This window comes from Hippocampus guttulatus, chromosome 12 (genome assembly GCF_054856545.1).
Source record: "Hippocampus guttulatus isolate MCC_2025c chromosome 12, RoL_Hgut_1.0, whole genome shotgun sequence".
Taxonomy (NCBI): domain Eukaryota; kingdom Metazoa; phylum Chordata; class Actinopteri; order Syngnathiformes; family Syngnathidae; genus Hippocampus; species Hippocampus guttulatus.
In genome coordinates, this window is record NC_141272.1 from 8,659,503 (window position 1) to 8,677,760 (window position 18,258).

The window sequence follows — 18,258 nt, forward strand, 5'->3', positions numbered from 1 at the left end:
GTGAAAATGGTTGTCGCCTCGCAGTGCAGAGGTGCAGGGTTAGATTCCGGCTCCGGCCTTCCCGTGTGAGGTGGCATGTTTTCTCCGGTTACTGCGGTTTTCTCCCACATTACACCAGAAAACATGCTGACAGGCAGGCAGGTGTTAATGGAACACTATTTTGTCCCTAGGTGTGATCGTGAGCGCGAATGGTTGTTCGTCGGTGTTCAGTTCAGGGTGTAGCCCGCCTATTGCCCGAAGACAGCTGGGATAGGCTCCAGCACGCCCGTGACCCTTGTGAGGATAAGAAAATTAGAAAATGGAAGAATAGAAAATTATAAAAATAAACGATTGAAAAAAAAAATCCCGTATTTTGAAACAACCACTGAGGACAACGTCACTTCCGGGTGTGAGTAAAGCGCTTTTTTCCCGTGCATAAAATTTAATGGTGTTACGGTTTTGATCATTTGTTTCTGGTCAATTGTCTGTTTTGCTAGTCGTCTGTACATCAAGACGTCATATGGGGGATTTTGAGGCGCGAGCGACATCCATTTTGGAACAAATGGCAAACAAGGCTGTGATCGAAATGAGCAAAGTTGTCGTTGACTGCGACACGACCCAAGCAATGTCGCCGGGCGAGGACGACCGCACTCCACTTTTAACCATAGATAAAGTACAATTAATTGCTCATTTCATTAATGTGCCGGGTTTGTTGTTATGGACGTTTGTTTGCTGACATCCCGCCCCTCCTTCCTGGGTGATCATAGAAATAGAATAGCTTGCTCGCTAGCCATTGTAGCATCTGCTTTAAATTCACGACAAGACTCATAACAACGAATTTAATATTTTGTTTAATTGTCACTCCCGCGTGTTATGAAACAAGTTTGCTCGCCGTTTTGTGTCCGGACAAGCATGAATTAAGATAGTTGTTTGTACGTCTTCAAATACTTCAGCTATATGTTATCGATCAATTGTAGAAAACATCTAATCGGGTAACATCACAATCGACAAAGCTGCTTATTCAGATATTCTATTGCTATATATTAAATTTAATCTTGTATAGAATACTCAAAAGGCGTTTTAAATTTTTTCACAAATATGCAAGGCTTCCAAAGGACTATTTAGGAAAAAATACTCAAATTTATTTACTTTTTGTGTTCCTATGAATTGATCTATTGCTCGTGTACCCCATTAATTGGTAAAATAGAGTATCTAAAATGTACGAGGTGTGGTGCATTAAATGGTCTTTAAAAGGTACTTAAAAAGTTAAACATTTTATCAAAAGTTCCTATCATGCCAATTAAAGTGGTATTTAAGAGGCCCGAAAAAGCAGAAACTTTGATTAAACAGGTCCAACCATCTTATATTTGAACAAAGGGGTCTTTAAAAGGTCCTAGAATGGATAGCACAAAAAAACGTCTTCAAAGGTCCTAAATAGGTTAGTGGTCTTATAAGTTTCCCAAGGAAATGATATAAAACAAAGAAAGAAAGACAAAAAAGGGGTATGAAGTAAGGATAGGGGAAATACACATGCAATATAATGAACGTTTTTCTTTTTAAGTGGATGCCTTCTTTTAGTCCTGCATGTATTTAATACACCTATCCCATGTGAAAACCATTATATTAATAAATATGCTGTATTGTCTCCCATCAGGCGGTCCATCATGCCAACACCTTCATGACGTCACTGGCTCAAGAGGCGGCCAACAACATCTGTCAGCTTTTCCACGAATGTTCATCTCTGCTGCACTTGCAAGTACGTCACACAACCCAACGCAGTTGTATTCAAGGTGCTTTCACAATGCAGGAACTTGCCTACATGGAATAAAAGGAGTGTCAATTACACTGCATTTCACTGGATAGTTTCTCCTTCCCTCTCATCTTCTGATTCCCCTACAGATGCCATTTTATGTATTAAGGATGACGAATCTGAAAAATGTGAATGACCTTTAATAATATGGCCTGTGTACAGGTGATGCAAGGCGAGGCACAGTTGGAGGACCTGAAGAAGAGGGTGGAAGTGGCAGAAAAAGCGCTGGGTATGGTGCTGACGAGCGCCCACACCGTGGAAGAGAAAGAGAAGGTGCAAGAGCAGGAAGTGGATGGAGAAGTTGCAGAAGTAGACACACACAGTTCAGGTGACCTCCAATTCTTCATCATCGTCAATATCATATCCATTTTCGTCAGCCGCGTCAACTTTGTGATGTATCATCCATGGTGTTCTTTCAGTAAACTGTAATACAGTGTAAATGATGCTGTACGGTATGGCTGCAAAAACATTAACGGGCTTGTTTGTGACATTGACATGATTTGTGTTTGCAGCTCTGTCTGGGAACGTCAAGAATTCGACCATCATTAACCTAATTTACAAGGTACTTTAAACTATCTCAATAATGTTGACATTGCCTTGTTATGTTTTCTGCACTCGATTACTGTCCCAACCTCACAGAGCAGTTTCAACTTGACAGCAATCTTAATATTTGCGCCTTTAAAAAGTTATTTGGAATTTCACTCCGTAAATGCAGACACCTACCAAGGTACAATGATCTTTCCATAAAGTCTTACATGTGATAAAATGTCTTGAATTTTTGTATCACTGGTCTCAAAGGGTCCTATAAATTGTTACATTTAATCTAATAAATCAATCAATCTTTATCTGTATCAATGTTCTTAAAAACTTCCCTAAAATTTAATCAACGTGATCCTAAAAGCCTTGTTTTTTGGAGTGATGAAAATACAGTAGTCCTATCAAGAATTGAATTTGACCAAGTCCTTAAAAGTATTTAAAGTAATAGGATCCACAACCTGTTGAATTATATCAACTGTCACAAAAAAAAAAGCTCCTAAAAAGTCTCATCAAATTTGATCCGAAAGATTGGAAAGTCTTGCACTTGATCAGAGTGATCAAGTGTCCCTTGTGCGCTGGAAGGTTCCATAAATGCACTGACAAGGTTACATAAAAAAAATTTAATTTGATCAAAATGACCGTAAAGGTTTCCCAAAGTTATTAAATTTGAACAAAATGCCAGAACGTCACCCAACAGAGTGCAGTCATGTAGCTGACGGTGTGGATCAAAAGCAAACATTATTATTGTTAATATGTGTGTTAAACAGGACAACGTAAATCCAGCATTGACGCAGGACAATTTCGCTGAGCAGATGCCGTGTGGGTCCGCCCAGCATGGAGGCAACTCGGACCCCAAGGATCATGATGATCCAGACCATCAGGTCAGGATAATAGTATCACAGCAATCATGACATTTATTGTACTCTTATTTGTATTTAACGAATAATATCTAAGCTATTAGTACACTTTCCCCATCTGCTGTGCTGCAGGAAATCATCCAATGTAACTTACCGGTGGTTGGTCTGAGACTTTTATATAGTGGAGTAAGTCGTTCACTTATCGGTCAAATGAAAAAAGAATTTTGAAACACTACTCAGGCGTGATGATTAACATAATTACTTGTGGAATTCATCCAAAAAAGGAATCAAAGAAAAGAAAACATTGTTGTGACGCTTCTTTCATGGGGCAGGAGCAGGAAGACGCCAATGACACCGGCCACGTGGACGGCACCGAACATGGTCTCCAAGCCGGCAAACGGAGTGGCAGGAACTCGAGTAACCGGCAGCCCAGAGCCCATCAAGCAGCGCGCCAGCGTGACAAGAACTTCTCATGTTCACTCTGCGGACGCACTTTTGCCCTGCGGCGTAGCCTCAACGTGCACATGCGGCAGCACACGGGTCAGTGCTCACCTTATTGTTTTACATGGAAGTTACGAAGGCCTTATATGTTTTCAAGCCGGTCTGAAAAAGGTCCTAAAAAAAATTATGACTTACATCAAAATTGCTGTAAAAAGTTATCTCCAAATGGCTTGGCTTTTCTGTCTGTTTCAATAATCAAATGGGACACTTGAGCAAAAAAATTGCCCACCCCTTCTATGTAGTGACAAGCGACTCAACAAAACACAGCCTCCGTTTGACATTTTCTTGTTGGCGTTTTTCCAGGCGAGCGTGCTCACATGTGCGACGTGTGTGGTAAGGGCTTCACACTCAAGCAGATCCTGCTGGACCACCTGCGAACGCACAATGACGAACGACCCTTTAAGTGCACGCAGTGTGATAAGAGCTTCTACCAAGCGCACGGCCTCAAGTTGCACCAGCGCTTGCATGTCGTCCGCCGCGAGCGCATCAACCGCTGCCAGTTTTGCAAGAAGACCTTCAGCGTCCTCGGCAATCTGCGGCGCCACCTGCGCATCCACACGGGCGAGAAGCCCTTCAGCTGCGACACATGTGGGAAGAGCTTCAACCAGGCCGATACACTCAAGAGCCATCAAAGGATCCACACGGGGGAGCGGCCGTTTGGCTGCACAAGCTGTGGGAAGACCTTCATCCAGAAGAGCACACTGGAGACGCACACCGATGCCTCCGCGCTGGTATGCGTGGTTTGCGGCGCCACGGCGGACTGCGTGGAGATGATGCGCGGCCACTTGCAAACGCACGCCGACGCCTTGCCAAGCATCTGCATGCTGTGCAACCAGAGGCTGACCACAGCGGCGGAGTTGCGCTCGCACCAGCAGCACCACCATGTGGCGGGTGGTGAGCATTGCTGCACAATATGCGGGAAGACGTTCAAGTCGGCAAGCTACATGAAGATCCACTTCAAGGTACACATCGGAATCAAGCCCTTCTCCTGCGACATCTGTCTTCGCACCTTCTCGCAAAAAAGCAGCCTCAAGACACACAAGGTACCCTTTTTTTTTTAAGTTTGTAAAAAACACTCTCAAAAAGTGCAGAATTGACAAAATTGCTGAAAAGGTTTTAAATTTGAGACTTTCTGTAAAAGTCTTGATAAAGTCTTAGATTTGTGTGTGTGGACATGTGCAGTAACGGGCCGATCGCGTAGGTTGGTTGCTCCTAAAGTAGACCTTGGGTTAAAGGTTGGGCACCCCTGATTTACAGGCACGACATGGTACTTCACCAAAGGTGAATTCTTCCCGGGTAAAATTGAGCTTTTTTCTTGTGCTTTCTAGGCATTGCACACGGGCGAAAAGCCGTTCGCCTGCAACACATGCGACAAGCGCTTCAGCAACATGGGCAACTTGACCCGCCACCACCGTGTCCACACGGGCGAAAAGCCATATATCTGCGATGTGTGCGGTCGCAGATTCAACCAGAGCAACAGCCTGAAGGCCCACCAGCAGGTCCACACAGGCCACAAGAAGTTCATATGCGACCGTTGTGGCAAGAGCTTCGGCTACAGGAGGAACCTCAAGCACCACAAGTGCCTCTACTACTGAGTGCTTGGATGGTTGAACTGAACTTAATGGTTGCATTGAAGGGACGCACGCTTTGGTTGTTGTTTTTACGGTAAAATAGTGAAATACCTCACAGCCTTTGCGATGCTCACTGGTACGATTGGGAAAAGTCCTTAGTTGAGATCAAAAACTTTATGGCAAAGGTCATCAACCTGGGGTCCCACGACCAAGGTATATATTAGTTTTAGTTTATTTAGTTTTGACATTTGTTTTTTAAGTTCAGTTTTAATTTATTTTGAGAGCAAGTTTTGAGTGTTTTTTTTCACGACTGCTTTGTTTTAGTTTTGTTTTTCTTAGTTTCAGTATTAAAGTACTGTATTTTAAATATATGGATTATGCTATTTGTCCAATGCGAGGTCAAAAAAATCACAAAGAATTGTATGATAAAATCAACTACAATTCTCAAACAACTCTTCTGATCGACAGCAATACCGAAATAAATACATTTAAAATGAACCTTGAACGCTCATGTGTGGTATTGATTGACAGAGATGAAAATGATGGACATTTTCACAATAAATACACTTTTAAAACATAAGCTGTAGTTTCAGCTAGATTTTTTAAGCATCTCTATTTTTTTATTTCTTTACCAAAAATGTTTTTTTGTCAATTTTAGACTTTGTTCTTACATTAACGAAACTAACCTTGCTCGGGACCCTCTGGGCCATGTGAGTCATAGCTTGCAGGTCTCCCAAAAAATCTGGACGAAATATTCTCACTTAAATAAGTGCAAAAAGGAATGTTACTCAAATAATATGTCTTGCATTTTAGTGGATGAAGGCATCTCCGTTCCAGAACAAAAGGTGTAAAATTCTGAAAATAAAATGGTATCGTGTAATTTGAAGCCCAAATACTTGTGTCTGCTGATGAAGGTTCACCAACGTCTCAACTTACTCCAAAAGCTACGACATGCAGAACTGGGGAGCTTCTAGAGATGCGTGTTGGGTGGGTGGGGGGGGATGATTTACTTGTCGGTGCATTGTGTGGTCTGACCATGTGAAAAGTGTGATTTTTATCTTGAATGTCAGTTCAGTTAAAAAAAAAGTTATTTAATTGTCATTAATAATTAATTAATTATAAATATAAATAATTAATAATTTACATTTTTTAAATTATTTTCATGCCCTTTGTTTCATTGTTACAATTTTTAAAAATTATTTTCATGCCCTTTGTTTCATTGTTAAATTTTTAAAATTATTTTCATGCCCTTTGTCCGAGCTTCCCACATGCCTCCCATATCCTGTTGGATGTATTGATAATTCCACATCCACTATTTTTTTTTTTTGCCCTCTAATTGCTTTATCCACCTCTGACCGGACAATTCTGCTGCTTCATGGAAATATGGATGTTCTTTCCAGCATCGATCTCCACTGTCAGAGCAGCGAGCTTTCTGCTGTCCACTTTGTGAGCTGCTCTGACAGATGACAGTGCTGCTTTTGAGTGCTGCTGTTTATTTGACTTTCATTTACTTCTTATGTTCTGTTTACTTGACTTGTATTTAGTTTTTAGATTGAGGAGTTATAATCAAGAGGCAACGAGTGAAGGATGAGGCCTTGGGTTCGGTCCATAAGATCCAGATCAGTCCAGGTAAAACACTTTGTAAGATCTGATTAGATTCTTGATACTATTCATACAAATACACATTTAAATAGATTGATGCGTTGAATGGCTCAAATATTTTGAGTAAATAGCAATTCCTTTAGAATTTGGCTAGTCTAGATAAAATTTCCAAGCTGTTACGTGTGATAGTTAAACGTAGGGGTCGTCATTAATCTTTTTTTCTTAAAGTGGGCACACCAACACAGTAGTATAACCATAACTCCAGTAAACATTTTTTTGGAAAACACTTGTTAGTCATTCATTTAAATTAACCAAATGAAAAATGGTGTATGCATCATTCCAAATGAATGTCTCAGAGGACTTAAATAGATGGTTTTTCAGGTGTCATTAAAAAAAGCAGTGTAGTGTTAGGGTTTCAAGTCCAGGTGTGCAAGTTTGTGCGTGTCAACTTGGTAGTGCAAGTTTGTACGTGTTAACTTGGTAGAGAGCCAAAAAGTGGTGATAAATTCCTTTATTCCCTTGTCCTTTTTCTCCCTTGCACTTGAGTTTCCTCCTGCCTTCCCTTCCTCTTTTCTTTCCTTCCTTTCACACTTCCTACATTTCATACATCATCCTTTCCTTTTTTCATACTATCCTTTTCCTGAGCCATTGTGATTGGTCCTTACCTGAGCACTTTGTTGCTGTGATGTCATTTTCTGTCAACAGCAAGTGGCAAAATGGTTGCCCCGAGGCTAGGTGGATTTTGCTGCACAAACGCAATATTAATCAGAATGCCTTGTTTAGATGAGTGGACATATGATACATGAGATATGATTTGATATCATATATGATATGAGGAAAAAAATTACCTGGCTACCCCTTATTTGAAAAGTGTATACTGTATTTTGGCGTACCATGTATTGTTTCTCAACTGTTATAGAATCCGTATTCACAAAGACAAACAAGCACTCAGTTTGTGATAGAGAAGTGTAAACTTTCGATTACGACGTGACATTGAACGCATCGCCATCGTGGGAAGACTGATTGTCACTAATTACAAGGTGTCACTGAACGCATCGCGGCCATTGTCGGAGGAGGGAGGAGAAGAGGGAGAGTCAGCCTGTCTTCCCCTTTTACCGTGATCACACTGGACGTCCACCGGTCTCATTCTAGAGTCTTAAACTCACGTTCCGATACCCGATACCGAACTACTCTTTCAAGATTTCAAAAGACGCCGCGGAGGCGATATTAGCCTTTTGCTTTGTCGTCGCATGACCACCGGACACCGGCTACTTTCCATTGGCCGCATCCAGAAGCGGAGCGGTGGGTTTATTCTCGAGGCTTTCTTCGTGACAAGGCCCCCTGGTACATCAGTGGAAATGTGGACTCTGGGTGTGTTATCGTGACAATTCCAAATCTAAATTGACGCTTTTGTAAAGCGTGGGACATAACGGCTTGCCCGTTAGCCAGCTAGCTTCTTAGCCCGCTGCGGTTTCGCTCTAGTTTCTCGTTGGGTGTTACTGAGGACATTTGCTTCTTAACCTCCGGGATCATCCTGTTAGTGACGCCGTTTGTCCACCGGAATGCGGCGGTGGAGCTGAAGGGCCGAGAGGCAGTGAGTCCTCATTAAGTGTGGGTTGAAAGTCGGGCCCCCGTGTACAGTTTTTCTTTTTTTTTTCTTCGATGATGCTGAATTGGTGGAGCTGCGTGGAGCTCACTGGACTCTTTGCTGTGCTGCCTTCAAGGACCTTCACCATGAAGATTGTATGAAAGGCCACCTTTCCTCCCACCCCCCAAATACGCTGCGTCTGCTGCTATTGACAGTTAGAGGGTGACTTGTCTGCCTCTGTGTGTACACTACACACAACAGTCTGCTCATTACTCTCCCTCTTCTGACCGGAATCGCACTCAGGGACGAGCATGTCTTTATTACGCTCCGCACTGCCCGGAAACGAGAGGAACCCGGATCACGTAAGTGCACGTAAACAACAACACTCACACACGCACAGTCGATGGGACGTTTAGAAGTGATGAGTCCCATCATGTCCATTTTGAGCTATGACGCCACCACCACCATCCATGCCCTAAAGCCAATCAATATTTAATCCAGTTGATGCAAGACCACCTTGAACAAACCCACTCAGTCCCGCTTCACCCTTTAAATGATTGGCCTCTGAAGCACACTCAAATGAAAACATACGACCAGAAAGATGACTCTATCAGTGTAAAGTGGATATTGGGAAAATGTGTGTGTGTGTGTTGTGCGTTAGTTACGTACAAAAATAAATTTGAAATTGTAAACATCAACAAGTAGTATGATTTTTATTAGCTTGCCTCGATCCCACAAAATTGATAAAATAGGGGTTGCTTCACACTGACTTTTTCCTATGACATGTTCTGAATAGATTTCTAATTGTGTTGAGTTTATTTCCCATCTACAGGAATTAAAAAGCAAAATATGGCACTGTAGATCTGTAAACATCTGAAGACATATACAATGAGTAACCCCAAGTCATTTTTGCACATTATAAATTGTCAGCACCCAAAATACATTTTTGTCATTCGTGCACCCAAGACCCCATGATATTGAGTTAAAAGATAAAAATGACTCCAAAGCTTTCAGGTGGTACCTTTCACACTGATATTTTTTTCTGACAATATCTGCCTCCAGACTAATGATCTTGAGGTAATTTACCATCTGGTGAAATACAAACACACTTCTGCTCTAGTCCTCTTTGGATGTGAAAATCAAATAGCCGACATCTTAGAAACTTGCATTTTGTAGCATGGGAGATCCATAAACAAACAAATCCAATGTCTTTCTTAATCTTTCTTTCTTTGAAATTATGCTGCACATCGGAGGTCTGAAGCCGAAAAACCACGACTGCTCTCTGTTACACCAAAAACACTATACTATAGTAACAATCATAAGGAACAATAATTTAAATATGAAATGGCAGTACTAACACGCCAAAGGTTAGCACAATTTATTGGTAAAAACTAAACTTTCTCATTCCTAGTGCTGTACTTTGACATCAGGGTCTTGCTAAAATAACACTGAAATAATACACAACAAAAACATGTTTTTGGATTCTGTGCATCATCTTTATCTTTCAGCTCTTTCTGTGGCAGTATGACAGTGTCACACGCAGGCCTGGCATACGAAATATCTCATTGTGACTCGTTTTAAGAATGGCTTGTAATATTTCCTAATTTGACAGATAGCTTTGCTAAAAAAGAGGTTTAAAAAGAAGCTTCTTGTGAACAGGGCCAAAGTCACAAGCCGTGGTAGCAACCTCACAATGGCAACAGCAGTAGGGCATAAATTCCACACCCTATTTCTTCCCAGCCATGTTCACGTTCCTTGTGTATCCACAAGCTCATTTACAGTAATTCTGCTGAATGGCAATAATTATTCCAGGGTTAAGGTGTGACCATTAAACCTTTTTCAGTCATACAGGCAATCTTTTATGGTTCCCTAGTCGGAGCTACAATAGTATGACCTTGCCATATGATGACAAGTTTATCTGTAAAGTTGTCCCTGCAGGACTGAAATATTTTGCTCAAGGCGAGTTGTGAGATTTGATCAGCATGTGTAAAGGCACCCCCCCCCCACGTGGGCGTGGCTCAGTGCCTGTGTGCACATGCATGGCTTTGTTGTTTTTCCCCTAGAATGTCCACTCTGTGTATGTATGTATGTATGTATATAGTGTGTGTGTGTGGGGGGGGGGGGGGGGTGTTCCCAGTCTTGCTTGGCAATATATTGCGCCATATAATCTATCATGGGTAGTCTCGGAAAGAAGACTCATGAAACCATGGTTGAAAAGACAAAGGAAGTATGCCAATTTGGCTCAAAGCACCCTTTTCATGATTTGATGACACTTGGTCACGTCTTCTGAAATATTTTGAAATTTCAGCCCCTGAAGCCAGTTTCACTTAACAATATAAAATTGGTTAGGCGTGGGAGTCATGAGTCGGCCCACAAAAAATTATCATGAAGCCATGCCTGGATAAACAAAGGAAGTCTGCCCTTTTTTTTCCCAGGACATTATTAGTTGGTCCTTCAAAGATGAACTCGTCCTTGAGATTTTGTCTGATAGCCTCCAAAGAAGGGTGGCGCACCTCCCAACCAGCTGCTTTAATTTCCCTTTTGTGCTTCCTGGACTCACAAAGTTAAGTCATAGACTTGCTGTCACAACTTGTTTGCCAGCACTAGCACCACACCTCAGGCCCTCCATCATGTGCTCCACTGAGGCCCAGTCAGCCATGCATGACGCCTACAAAATTTGATTTGTGGTGACCTATATTTTTCAGGTTTTGTTTTTCACCCAGACTGCGTGGTAAGGTCAGAAAAATGGCACAGTCACAGCAATGTTTCCGTCTTAAAGCTTGCGCTCTGGGAGGTTGATTGAGGTGCCGTCTGTTTACTCTTAGCATCTCTTACCAAGATGGCCACCCGCAAGTCGCTCCACTACGCAATGCCGCAATGAGCGTTTGTGAGTGCTGATAAAGCTTCATTAAACTATGACAAAGGTCTCTCCTTGGAAGCACACTTGCTTGCCATTGAGACACTTTGTGACATCATGTTTGAAGTCCAGACTTTCCTCCAGGCATCTGTAGCATTTTTCATATTCTGTTTCTCTTCGTAAAACACTCCTTGGCAGCACCCCGATGGCATTTGTGCATTTAGACCATTCGATGGCATTTGTGCATTTAGACCATTAGAGCCCTCAAAGAATACTTCAATAAAGAAACACCTTATTTGGCAACAGGAGCCGTCATAAGTCGCACAGCTACATAATTTGACAAAGGAAGAGCATGTTTCCTCAGTTGGGTTTACCTCTGCCCATACTGGTTGGCAACAAATAGTAAGATAAGTTTTTGTTTGCTAGTCCCAGGTCGGAGTAATAGTGTTTGCCTTTTGGATTTCATTGGAGGGGGGTTGATACTGAGGCAAAGAAAGCTGGTGTGGAATGATTGGTAACAATGAGGAAATGCCAGTATTTTGAATTAGTATTTCTTTTCTAGATAATATGCTTCGGTTTAAGTTACTGATGGTGTAGTGGTACATTCGCCTGACTTGTGTGCGGGAAGCGTGGGGTCGGTTCCCACTCAGTGACGGTGTGATTGTGGGTGTGAATGGTTGTCTGTTTCTAAATGTGCCCTGCGACCGACTGGCGACCAGTTAAGATGGTAGTCCGCCTTTTGCCCAAAGTCAGCTGGCACAGGCTCCAGCAACCCCGCGACCCTCTTCAGGATAAGCGGTGTTGAAAATGGAATGGAGAGATGGAAGCTTCAGTTTTGAATCTGTGAAGAGAGAGTTGACGTGCCTTGTCAAAAAGATCCCGATTTATCTCATCTGTCCAGAAGGCAATGTCCCATAAGCTTTGTGCTTTGTCAATATGCATTGACAAATTCCAGACTCTCTGTTTTTTTTAATTATTTGCTTTCATGATTGCTGATAAGGCGTCTTCCATAAAGTCAACTTTGGCTCGAGCAACAAGAGATGCTGTTTGAAACTTATGTACCTTGACCTTATAGTTCACCTTTTATTTATTTGGAAGATGTTCTGGGATCTTTGTTTACCATTCATTTGTTCTATTTTCCGATTGCAATCACGTTCAGGGAAAATGACTCCAGTCCTGTGGACTGTTAACATCTGAAAATATGCAACAGTAACATCAGCAACATCAAGCTGCTTGGAGTCGGTCTGATCGTAATTTCGGCATTTATGTTGACAAATAGTGAGGTTACACTGTTTTACTCAAATTCAAAGGCATACCGTTTTTTGACCAGATTTTCTATTGGGAATATCACATCAAAACTTTTGCATCTTTCATCCAACGCCAAAACCTGTCATCTGATTTTCCAAATTAATTGCGTGTGGTACTCAGTTTTAAGTGGCTTTTCCAAACAGAGTTAGCATTTGCCAGAATGTCATTTTTGGGCACTCTTGTCACATTGCTACTTTTTGTGTTCTATGTTCAGTGTAGTACACACCATGAACCAAACAGCACATTGACTACATGCCACCTTTTAAATATGGTAGGCAGACTGATGACTCCAAACTTTTTCTGTGCAATTAATAAGTATCAACTCATTTCTATTTTTATTTCTTATGTGATCATGTTTCCAAATGTGACGACTGACTGCATTGTTGCTGTTACAGGTTAAGCGACTTTTGGGCGCGCATTCTGCAATGATAAACAACTGTAAGACAGAGAATGCACGTGTGATAGTTTTGAGCTGTGTTGTCAAGCTTAAAGCGTCAAGTGTGTTTTCACCTGGATGTACTCCAAATGAGCATGTCAAGCCTTCAGGGATCTTACGTCTGCTTCAAGTGAAATGCCCTGTACTGAAAAATGCAGTGACAATGCAATGCTGACGTAGTTGTCTTGTAGACCCGCACAGCGGACGGAAATATTTGTCATATGTTCACTTTCTGTGGGAAAGTTCAAAAATGCCTGTCAAGTATATTAGAAAGGGACAGGAAAAGGATATATGGTCTGTTGTTTCTTCGAGACTACCCAACCCTGTCAAGAGTCCTGTAATACAGTACTGTATTGGCAGGGCTAGCCATAAGCAAATGTACAATTGCCCCATTCTATTTTGACATCTCCAGTGAATCCCCATTTGTCACGCGGAATAGCACAAAAAAATTGACCCCCCACCCCCACAAACTTTAAACTAGTGCTGAAAAATTGTGATTGATTGTTTCCTCAATATTGAGATTACGATTTCATTTGTGATTAGTTTTCTTTTTTATAGGTTACGCTGGCACTAAAATAAAGACAAATGAACCACGAATAAATGTGAAAGACGGTTTAATTACTTCAATTACAGTTGCTAACTTCCAAAACACTTTGACTTTTGTCGTCTTTTAAGCGTTCAATAAACAGCTGAAAAATGCATTGGCGACTGCATTGACAGCTTTCCATGTTGTAGCGGGAATTTCTGCATGGATAATTTTATACACTCATCCATGTTGTAGCGGGAATTTCTATATGGATAATTTTATACACTCATTGAAAAAAAGAGCCTTTGTTTTAGAAAAATGCGAAACAATATTTCAACATTAAAAGTGAGGACAACTAGCAATTTTCCACAAATTTTAGCATGAATCGCTAAATGGACACACATGATTTAATTTGGTGGGCCACAGAAAATGATGTGGGGAGACGAATCTTGCCGCTAGGCTTTGAATTTTGCATAAGTGTTATCATGTCTTTGTTATTTGCTGTCATCCCTCAGACGGGACGTAATGCAAAGGAACTTCTTGTAGTTCTTTCCAATGCTGTAAGGATATCACTGGCATTAGTGACGAGACAAAAATGTTGGGACAGTTGAAAAATGAAGAAAATGTGACGTTGCGCAACACTAAAACCTTTGTGGTTTGGCTCTGAATCGTCTGGCAACAGTTGACTTTTGTTGCTGTCGCCGCAAGCATGCAACACAATAGTGTGATGACAATCAATCAAACTCATTAACAAAATGGACGGGACTTGTTAAATAACACCTGTGTCAAGCGGTGACTCACCCGTGTCTATTTTCGTCATGCCGGGAGACACTCGATGTTTGTGTGAGAGTGCATGCGAAAGGCAATGTGTGTGTATGTGTGAGTGAGAGAGGGAGAGAGAGAGATTTTGTGTGTGTGTGTGAGAGAGAGTATTTGTGTACGAATGAACAACTAGGGAGGAAAAGGAAACTGGTGTTACCGCGGCAGGGGTGGGAGGTAAACTCAAGGTTACGCCACTTTGCTTCAGCTGGGCCACAACGTCACATTTCCTGGAGTCCATGCATTTCCTATTTCAACACACACATACACACACGCACACATTATGACCGCAGCACATTTCGTTGTGCCATCATCATTGGTTTTCTTAGAGTATGTCAGATATTATCGGTGGAACACGATGTAAGAAGTAGCAAATTAACTTTTTTAGTCGCTGGAAATAATACCCAGTACCACCTCCATCTCACTCACGCTCCTTTCTTCTTGTAGACTTGTACAGGTGAGGCAAGGCTAGCTCAGTAAAACATTTGCGGCTTGAAAGCACAGTCTTTACTCCACTTGGCACATAAAGCTTTGGGCGGGTTCGCTCATTCCAATTTGCAGTATCTCTCAAAAGTCCTTCAGGTTGGATGGGGAACATTTGGTGCACAACCATTTTCAAATTTCCCCATGAATGGCCAAGCAGTATATGTTGTGCATGTGATTTTTTTTTTCATTTGTTTATTTTAATTGTTATTCATTTGCAAAATTATCAAAAAAAAATCTTCTTCATGTTGTCATTATGGAGTGTTGAATTTTGTGGTGAAAAAATAAAGTAATCCATTTTGCAGTACGGCTAAAATTAGAAGAGAAAGTGAAGCGGTGTGAATTCTTTCCAGATCCACTGTGAGCCAGCATTTATTGTTGCAATTCCACTTGTGAACATCACCTGATTCAGATTCAAACGTGTTCTCAGCGGATTTCCTCCTTGATATCTAACATACAGCAAATCAACGGAACTTGTGATCCAGTTGCCGATCACCACACTGAGCATGTGGACAATATTCACAGCACTTTACTGTTTTTTTTTCCAGTTTTTTTTATTTTGGATAAATGAGCAAAAATGTGAAATAATATACCTTATATTTTCCATTGCCATAATGGGGTATTGTGGTGTAAAATTTTAACTGGAGAAAATTCATCAATTTTAGAGTAAAGCTGCAATGCATCAAATGTGGGGAAAAAATTGAATCACGGTGAATACTTTGTAGACGCTGTGGATAATTTGTTGATGTTTGCTGCACAGTGACCGGTTGAGTCTTTTCTGATGCCGACTGTTCATCTGTTGTCTCCTCAGCACACCTCGCTGTCCACCAGCCGCACGGACAAGGGTTCAGGCTGGTCCAGCCGCTCGCTGGGTGCCCGATGCCGCAACTCCATCGCCCTGTGCTCAGATGAACAGCCGCACATCGGAAACTACAGGCTGCTCAAGACCATTGGCAAGGGCAACTTTGCCAAGGTTAAACTGGCGCGACACATCCTGACGGGTAGAGAGGTACGTTTTTTTGAAGACTTAAACTTCAAGGCTGGATTTACACTGCAGGTCCATGTAACTGATTCCATAGTAACGTCTGTAACACCTCTAACGTAGCATACATCATATTTAATGTCGGTAGAACTGTCATGGGCCTGATTGTGATGTGTGCCTTGCAACATGGACGTAAAAGACTTACTGCAAATTTAACTTGTCTAAAGAAGGTCAGAAAGAAAACATCCTGTCATATGAGTGTTGCCCTGCCGTACACACACACACACACATGACAACGTGAGAGTAGTTGGTTTGACAAAGGCACTGTTGATCCCGGTTGGTTTGTGGTATGTTTTTGCAGCAAAAAAAAAAAAGTAGCTTCTTTGTTCTGTACAAAGTGTAGACTGTCTTCACAGAACCTACTGTTTTTTTATGGTCATTGACTTCTGTTCCTTTTGTTTGTTGTTTAGGTTGCAATAAAAATCATTGATAAAACCCAACTCAACCCTTCAAGCCTACAGAAGGTGAGTGAATTGTATTTTATATTTAATGAATCTTATGGGTGATGTAAAATTCATTTCCAAATGTTGATTTTATTTTTATAATTTTCAAATGTATTTTTATCCTATATATTTATCTTTTGATTTAAGTATTTATATTTTGTAGGTAATGTTATTATTTAAAAAATATTTTTGTTTTACATTTAATCTGTTTTATATTTTCTTATTTTATTTTTAATGGATGTGTTTCACTATATTATAATTGTCTTATGTTACGTATTTGTTTTATTTTCATTTTCACTGTTTTCATGATTAGGGCCTCAGGAACTCGTATTGAAGTGAGGGGAAGAGTTTTGTTTAGTTAGGACATAACTACCGTCTAAGACCACACCAGCGAATGTTCGAATGACTTTTTCTTAGCTCAAGGTGCCAGTGTGTACCGATCATGTTATCTCCCTGTACAAATCAACATCAAACATGAGACTTTTGGGGCTTTTCTGTCTTGTTTCTAAACCTTGGTTATAGTTTCTCACACTTGATACAAATTGCACTTTGTACAGAAAATAAACGTAGCCTTTGTTTGATTATCGGCTGACTTAATCATTACTGTCCCAACAACAAAACGAAAAATCCATTCACCATCGCCCACGCACACACACACGTGCGCGCTGATACACCCACAACACACACAGCTGGCCTATTGATGAGTTGTCTACTGGTTAGCTAACAAGTGTTGATAAACCCAAGTATCGATGGCGTCTGGCCCTCCCTGTGCAATACTGGCTCGCACCGAGCCGAAATAGCTATCAAGCTCCACTGTAGCGCAAATGATCTGCTCGTTTTTGCTTTTTTTTTTTTTTTTTTAAATATAAGCGAAGGGAAAAAAGCCACCTCACCACAAAGTGACACTGCCAACCGTCAGGTATGCGTGTGACAGCCTTTTCACTTCACTTTTTGACAACAATGATACGAGATTTCCAGAAACAATTTGAGCAGATTGTTGTCAAGTAAAGGTACCTAGGTACCACGTGAAACAACAAATGTGAGGATTTTGGTGCTTTATTCTTTTGGGATCCCTGTTTCAGGTGGTATCTGGTACCACAGTCTAGGGCTGAGTGATTTTGAAAAACAATCTGATTGCTATTTTTCACACTCAGTCAGGGTTTTAGAAGATAGCGGTGGCTTGGAAGTCTAAACCGTATGCGGCGAGTGGTTTAGTGGCCCACAAAAGTCAACGATCCTAAGCGCCCACAACGTCAATCGTGAAATCAGATTGCATTGTTTGAGCCCTTGGCTCCTCTGGCGAAAGGTTTGCATGTTTCCTTTCTTGATAGCACAACCGTTTTCTTTGGCTTTCAGAACGCTATCGTACCCATGACCGTCCTTTTTTTTTTTTTTTTTTTTTTGGATATTAGATTTATTGTCAAGACGTCGTCATTCCGGTATTTATCGAGCATCTCGCGTTGCATCCACAATTGCAGTTGCAACTTTTTCAGGAGATTGTTGTCATGTTGTCATGCCCTTGTGCGGCCCAGTAGTGACACTGATAAAGTGTTTGGAGACTGTGTTTGAACCGTCGAGCCATGCTGGGAAGCTTCTTTTCTTCTTTTTAGTCCCCTGTGCTGGCCCCCTAAACTGAGAGCTGAATTCCAGACAGGGGAACAAAAGGGCAGCAGGCTGGGGTGCGGATTTGTGAGGCCTGGGCACGGGACAGGAGAAAGACAAGATAGAGAAAAGACACACTACGCGGACTTGGTCGTCTCACCACCTTTTGTCTGCATGTGTAATGCAATTATATGCATTTCTATTGTGTCATATTGTTGGCCCAGAGTGTTTTGTTGTGGTTATGTATGGAGAATATGTAGACAAGAGGACAGCCATGTTGAGAACAGCTTTTCCCAC

The 18,258-nt window shown here is 41.4% G+C and overlaps 2 protein-coding genes across 11 annotated transcripts in view; both read left to right on the top strand.

Moving 5' to 3' along the window:
• The first annotated feature begins 243 nt into the window (after positions 1-243).
• Positions 244-5,753, top strand: LOC147197237 (uncharacterized). 2 transcript variants are annotated; one of them, XM_086124918.1, is made up of 8 exons: positions 244-388; positions 1,634-1,735; positions 1,952-2,117; positions 2,302-2,351; positions 3,094-3,207; positions 3,516-3,723; positions 3,988-4,727; positions 5,013-5,753. In XM_086124918.1, exons 2-8 carry the CDS (start codon positions 1,658-1,660, stop codon positions 5,277-5,279), a joined length of 1,623 nt encoding a protein of 540 aa, XP_085981044.1. In that variant the 5' UTR covers positions 244-388; positions 1,634-1,657; the 3' UTR covers positions 5,280-5,753. The 2 variants fall into 2 exon arrangements, with proteins under 2 accessions (XP_085981044.1, XP_085981043.1); XM_086124917.1 differs by having other exon boundaries at positions 365-652.
• Positions 5,754-6,598: 845 nt separating this feature from the next.
• Positions 6,599-18,258, top strand: part of mark4b (MAP/microtubule affinity-regulating kinase 4b) — a 30,164-nt gene continuing 18,504 nt past the window's right edge. For 8 of the 9 annotated variants that reach the window (XM_086125252.1, XM_086125254.1, XM_086125255.1 and 5 more), the window contains exons 1-3: positions 7,913-8,807; positions 15,686-15,883; positions 16,327-16,380. In XM_086125252.1, coding sequence (XP_085981378.1) covers positions 8,757-8,807; positions 15,686-15,883; positions 16,327-16,380 — 303 coding nt within the window. In that variant the 5' untranslated portion in view covers positions 7,913-8,756. Of the gene's footprint in view, positions 6,885-7,912; positions 8,808-15,685; positions 15,884-16,326; positions 16,381-18,258 lie in introns of those variants that run through there. The other variant, XM_086125253.1, reaches the window with a different exon arrangement.

Bases quoted from the DNA above. Each gene is read 5' to 3' on its own strand.
- LOC147197237 (XM_086124917.1), top strand. From the start codon at position 500: ATGGGGGATTTTGAGGCGCGAGCGACATCCATTTTGGAACAAATGGCA. The intron at 2,352-3,093 runs GTACTTTAAACT...TGTGTTAAACAG, and splicing joins TCATTAACCTAATTTACAAG to GACAACGTAAATCCAGCATT. The intron at 3,724-3,987 runs GTCAGTGCTCAC...GCGTTTTTCCAG, and splicing joins GCACATGCGGCAGCACACGG to GCGAGCGTGCTCACATGTGC.